The sequence below is a fragment of the Oratosquilla oratoria genome, chromosome 37, assembly GCF_046742065.1.
Source record: "Oratosquilla oratoria isolate Oo_2021 chromosome 37, ASM4674206v1, whole genome shotgun sequence".
NCBI classification, from domain to species: Eukaryota; Metazoa; Arthropoda; class Malacostraca; order Stomatopoda; family Squillidae; genus Oratosquilla; species Oratosquilla oratoria.
Window position 1 is genome coordinate 29,103,974 of NC_134813.1, and position 6,748 is coordinate 29,110,721.

The 6,748-nt window shown below is 42.9% G+C and overlaps 2 protein-coding genes across 2 annotated transcripts; one reads left to right on the forward strand and one right to left on the reverse strand.

Moving 5' to 3' along the window:
• LOC143019403 (cuticle protein AM1199-like) lies at positions 1–657 on the reverse strand. Its single transcript, XM_076175039.1, has 3 exons — positions 649–657; positions 299–522; positions 1–190 (listed from the first exon to the last, which is right to left on the reverse strand). The coding sequence occupies exons 1-3, from the start codon at positions 655–657 to the stop codon at positions 1–3; spliced, it is 423 nt and encodes a 140-aa protein (XP_076031154.1).
• Positions 658–3,121: 2,464 nt separating this feature from the next.
• On the forward strand, positions 3,122–3,779 carry LOC143019404 (cuticle protein AM1199-like). Its single transcript, XM_076175040.1, has 3 exons — positions 3,122–3,130; positions 3,258–3,481; positions 3,590–3,779. Exons 1-3 carry the CDS (start codon positions 3,122–3,124, stop codon positions 3,777–3,779), a joined length of 423 nt encoding a protein of 140 aa, XP_076031155.1.
• Positions 3,780–6,748: the final 2,969 nt, after the last annotated feature.

Consider the following 6,748-nt stretch of genomic DNA (forward strand, 5'->3'; position numbering starts at 1 on the left):
CTAAGAGTCGTTCTCGTCTGAATCCTGAGCTCTCCTCTGCTGCTCGGCGAAGGCGATCTGGTCTAGGGCGTGCTGAGGCACCGGGTGGAGGGGCAGGGGGGCAACGGGCAAGAGGTCCGACACGGGACGGTATCCGAACTCGTCGGCGACGAAGGTCAGGGGCACGAAGGTACCGTCGTCAAGGCGGTAGCTGCAAAGAACATCAACATTAAACAGGATCATGTCAACAGAAAAATAAAATCAGAAGTTATCTTTAGATTTTTTGGAACAAACTACGGCGAAAATGGCGAAGACTTACTTGAAGGCGCCCTGCATGACAGAGCCTCCCTCGGAGCCGTGGGAGCCGACGGTCTTGACGGCGATGCCGTTCTCGGCCTCGAAGTCCAAGGAGTGAACTCCCAGGGCGTCGGGCTGGACTCTGACGTCCTTGAGGGTGGCTACGAAGGGTAGTGCCTCGGCAGAGTCGTCGTCAGGCCTGGGGGCGGCGTTGGCCAGGGCCAGAAGGACGCAGAGGGCGGCAACCTGCAACAGGATAAAGGGCATGACGTTTATCTTTGTTTAAACGATGAACCTTGAGGTGTTACGTTTAGCAAGACTTTCTAGTTGGTCGAAAGTCGACCTACGAGGACACCATTTATCACCACTTACCGACTTCATGTTGATGCTTTCGATGTGGAAGAACTTGTGCTCGTTGTTGGGTCCTCGTCCCCTCATATATATATGGTTCAGGGTGGTCTTGACATCCCCTCCCTTTGCCCTCGTCCTTCAACCAAAATGCCGCCCACCTTTCTCCGCAACTTTTTACCCTTTCATGGAAGCAGGACAAGCACTACCATATACATATACATATACATATACATATACATATACATATACATATACATATACATATACATATACATATACATATACATATACATATACATATACATATACATATACATATACATATACATATACATATACATATACATATACATATACATATACATATACATATACATATGCATGGTTTAGGACATTATTTCCAGATGAATAATAACCTTTACAGGAGTAATCGCGCTCTCCATCTGGTGACAATTAGTTCAATGACTCTTCGACTATTGAGAGAATGACTCCGCCGACAGGAGTAAACTTTCACTGCCCACAAGGACGAACTTTGCTTCTAAAAGACTTTGTTCTGGCTAACGACGGACTGTTTCATTCAGATTGGAGGAAACTCATCTAAATAGTAAAGGGCTAAGGAATCATCTTGATTGTTCTCTCATCTCAATGGGCCCTTGACTTCCTTTAGTGATGAGTCCAACACCTTCAAGGGTTTTGTCCTGGTTAACGCCAGATGATGTTTTTCACCTCGGAGGAATATTTTGGTATTGCAGTGATAACTACGGCTCCATTCTAGTCAGTTTCCTTTCATCAATATTAGGTTAGACTGTCAAATGCTCATGAAAGTCCGGGATGCATGACGAAGTGAGGAAAAGAAATCTGGGATTAGGTGCGTTATTTCAGCTTAGTTCATGACGAATAGATTCATATCCAGAAAATTTCACTTCATTTTGTCGAGTTTCTTAATCCTACTCTCTTCAATTCAAAGGGCTGAGGTGACGTTCTGTTATTTGAACGAAGGTAATCGTAGCCATAAAATAAAGATTCACCACTGCTACGTTTGCCTGAATGCAATAGGTAAAGTGCGTCACTACAATGAGAGTTTAGGTGTCCAATAAGAACACATTCTCTTCGCCTACCACTTAGAACACGAAGGTCTTGTTTTAACTATGAGTTGGTATTTCGCAACAGCACTTCAACCCTTGGGGTCAATCTCGCTCCGAACGGGTGTGGTGAAGGCGGTAAAGGACGAGGGCAGTAGAACGGAGGGAAATAGAAGTGAAAAAGTTATTAGTAGTCTATTCTGAGTTAGGATTAGTCTCCAATCACAAAAGAATGCTACGCGCCTCGGGTCCGTAGTGATGTTAGTAAAATATCTAGTATATTGATAGAAAAGACTGTTTTGTTTTACTCAGAGCAAAATCACTAATATGGACGCGTTCTTCTTGAACGGGTTGAGGTCCACTTGAACCTAAAGGACCCTCGGACATGTTCGCGAACGAATCGCGAGGTTGACAGTTTCACGATAATTTGGGTTAAATGACCACAAGAAGGTTTTACATTCATGTAGGGTATCTGGGTCATTGTAGGAAAGAAATAATCGAGCCGTTAATGATACTGTGTAACGTCATTCAGTAATAGATAAGTATTTCACATTTTTGTATAGTGGTATTCTGTATTTTGATATGTGCAATATGTATTGGTATTTTGTTTACTAATATTTGCACTGTGATAGTTTGTTATTCGTTTGTAAGTAGTCCTTCGAACACCTCAACAACTGACTATAGTGTCTGGGCGAACCCCTTCATTATACTTTGTAATATGGCATTATGTATTATCATTATTCATTAACAGTATATGTATTGTAATCGTTCGTTGAGTTCGTCGTGTTGTTTCGTTGATTATTGTTCGTAAGTTGATTAAATGTGTTTAGGATAATGTCTGCTTTATGCAGGTTTCTGTTTTTATACCACTCAAAAGATCAAAACTGAACATCCCACTTCCGATATTGTGGAAAGTGAGAAACCCACTGGTAGGGTAAGCCCTGTCAACTGCGGCAAGCCGCTGTTTGTTTGTTTTTTGTTTTTTCTTTTTTAAGACTCATGTTTGAGTCGCCTCCCCGTCTGGCCAGGGCTGTCGGGAACCAACGCAAGAAGCACGCAGCTGGTTCCCGGAATCGAACTCACGACCACCTCCTCATGAGTTCGATACGGTATCCACTGGGGTACCGCGCGGTCCCTTCTGTACCACTACTACTAATAATATATCATACCCACACAAACCGTGCATCTTTCCTACATAACACATATCTTTATTCCTGCAACTGTCCCCGTATCCTGTGTATGGCCTGCACAGGTGTTACTTTTTCAAAGAAAGGAAGGATAAAAAGTTGTGGTCGGTAGGAGGCGTTTTTGCTGGAAGGACGAGTAGGGACGACCACACCCTGGCTGGGCCGTATATATAGTGGACAAGACCCGACAACGAACACAAGTTCCTCCACATCCAAAGCATCAACATGAAATCGGTAAGTGATGGCTGATGATGTGCTTGCGGGCCACATTACGTATTACGAAAGGTGTATTATGAAATCTGTACCTCGAGTTCACCATTTGAGGCTAGGAGGCGTCATATGACCCCTGGTCCTGTTTCAGATCGCCGCCCTCTGCGTCCTTCTGGCCCTGGCCAACGCCGCTCCCAGACCTGACGACGACTCTGCCGAAGCACTCCCCTTCGTCGCCACCCTCAAGGACGTCAGAGTCCAGCCCGACGCCCTAGGAGTTCACTCCTTGGACTTCGAGGCCGAGAACGGCATCGCCGTCAAGACCGTCGGCTCCCACGGCTCCGAGGGAGGCTCCGTCATGCAGGGCGCCTTCAAGTAAGTCTTCGTCATCTTCGCCGTGGTGCTGTTTAAGATTCTGTATATATATACTGATTAAGTTTTTTGTAGTCTCGCGTCCTACTCTACCGTTGATATTCTTCGCAGTTACCGCCTTGACGACGGTACCTTCGTGCCCCTGACCTTCGTCGCCGACGAGTTCGGCTACCGCCCAGAGTCGGTCCTCCTGCCCATCGCTCCCCTGCCCCTCCACCCGGTGCCCCAGCACGCCCTCGACCAGATCGCCTTCGCCGAGCAGCAGAGGAGAGCCCAGGACTCAGACGAGAACGACTCTTAAGTCGTCGCAACCCCGACTGCCCCTGTAGTCCTCCCGCGCTTTAGTGACCCTCTTGAACATACGTATTTATTACCATGTCCCATCGAACTCTAAATAAAGAATATTTCCGGAAACTTATGGTGGCTGATTTCTAGAAACACAATTTCTCTCATTTATTTGTTTGTCCATGGATCTCGTAACGCTTTAATTCTAAAGACGAGAGGAAAGGAAACCCTCTTGATCCTTACTTCGATACAGAATGCTCAAAATATCCTCCTTATTATTTACTCCGGTGTCACTATGCCTTGTTCTATTAAAAAGAAAAAAAAATGAGATGAGAGAGAAGGGTGAGGAGGAGGAAGTAGAAGACATGGAGCAAGTTTCGTTATAGTCTGTAATTGAGTTTCCATCATTAAAAGGGACTTTGTTGCCATTTCCGATGAGAAGTCACAGATCTACTCTAAAGAATATGTCAAGACTAACAATTTATCATTTATATACAATTCCGATCAAAGATATAAATGATCAAACACTGTTCAATAGATCAAAGTACAACATATTTTGGGACCAATAATATAATGAGTAACTACAAGTGGTGGCTATGCAACAAGTCCCTCGAGGCGAAGTCTGGAAACAATCGTAGCCTCGATGGACTAACACTCGGCATCTGGACCGGACCCAAGAAAGTTCCAGATCAACTTTATTTGTATATCTTACAATAGGAGAGCTGATATCCGGCAACTGCTCTTCTCTTTCTTCTGCTATGACACAGAAACGACCCTACACCAATGCTACACAGAGGGTATGTGTGCGAAGGTGGCCAGTATCTTTTCTTCTGAGACGGTTCAATATGCTGTTGCTATTTGGCAGCAGCTTTTTCAACAAATACATATTAAGGCTATTCAACTTGCATAGGTGTGACCAAGTACTTTGATGTCTTCTTATTGACAGGTTAGCTCTGGAACGTGTACATGACTCATTGCTCACGGAAGTTCCACATTTGTTTATTTACTTGCGGGACAGCTAATTTTGTGAAACTTCAGTAAAAAAAGAATTTAGTTACGCTTCACCCGCACGATTGTATATGTAAATAAGACATTAAAAGTCTTTGTTTCTTCGTTAGAGAAGATTCCTGATTCCTTGGGAATGGTATTAAAATCCCTTTTGAATGATGGGAACCCAATTGCAAGGTATATAGAATCTTTCAGATTAACTTGTTTCTGTTTCCTTTTTTTTTCTTCTTTTGGAGCAAAAAGAAAAGGAAAACATCTTGAGTTTTCCCACTGTCGAAGTTAGGGTCAGGATTCGGTCTCCTCTCGTCTTCGGAATAGAATGGTTACAAGGTTCCACTGACAGATAACATACGATTGGAATTGCGTTTTCTGAAAATAAACACTATGAATTCCATGAACTATTCTTTATTCAGACTTTGATGGGATATGGTAATAAATAAACATAGAACAAAGGGTCACTAAAGGCAAGAGAATATTACATGCAGAGTCGTTGTCAGGGAACAGTTTGAAGACCTATGAATCGTTCTCGTTTGAATCTTGTGCTCTCCTCTGCTGTTCGGCGAAGGCGATCTGGTCGAGGGCGTGCTGGGGTACCGGGTAGAGGGGCAGGGGGCGACGGGCAGGAGGTCCGACACGGGACGGTAGCCGAACTCGTCGGCGACGAAAGTCAGGGGCATGAAGGTCCCGTCGTCAAGGCGGTAACTGCAAGCAACATCAGCATTAGACAAGTTCATGCAAACAGAAAATAAATTTGGTATCTATACATAATACTCAAAACCACACAGTGGCGGAAACGACGAAGACTTACTTGAAGGCGCCCTGCATAACGGAGCCTCCCTCGGAGCCGTGGGAGCCGACGGTCTTGACGGCGATGCCGTTCTCGGCCTCGAAGTCCAAGGAGTGAACTCCTAGGGCGTCGGGCTGGACTCTGACGTCCTTGAGGATGGCGACGAAGGGGAGTGCCTCGGCGATGTCGTCGTCAGGTCTGGGAGCGGCGTTGGCCAGGGCCAAGAAGACGCAGAGGGCGGCGACCTGCGACAGAACAAGAGGGTCATGACGTTTTTCTTTGTTCAGATGATGAAACTCGAGGTGGCACTTTTGCAAAGCGTTTCTGATTTGCCACATGGCGACCTACGAGGAGATCACCACTTACCGACTTCATGTTGATGTTTTCGATGTGGAAGAACTTGTACTCAGTGTGGGGTCCTCGTTCCCCATATATATATATATATATATATATATATATATATATATATATATATATATATATATACACACATATATATATATATACATTTATATGTATATATATACATATATGTATACATATGTATATATATATATATATATGTATGTATATATATACATATACATATACATATAAATATATGTATATATATATATATATATATATATATATATACATATATAGATATGTATATATGTATGAGTGGACGGGTGGTGAGATAAACACGGGGAACCGTTTAGGGATTTATTCTGACGTTTCGTCTTTACCAGGACTTCTTCAGAGTACATGCACATTCAAACAATTCACCCCCTAAATACCCGCCAAATCTATCCGCGTTCCACCATGATCCACCTGACGAGAGGCAGAAATAAACAAATAATATAAAATAAATGACAGGATAAACAAATAATAAAAGATAAATGAGATATACATATACATATACATATACATATACATATACATATACATATACATATACATATACATATACATATACATATACATATACATATACATATACATATACATATATATATACATATACATATACATACACATACACATATACATATACATATACATATACATACACATACACATATACATATACATATACATATGTGCATGGTTTAGGACATTATTTCCAGATGAATAATAACCTTTACAGGAGTAATCGCGCTCTCCATCTGGTGACAATTAGTTCAATGGCTCTCCGACTATTGAGAGAA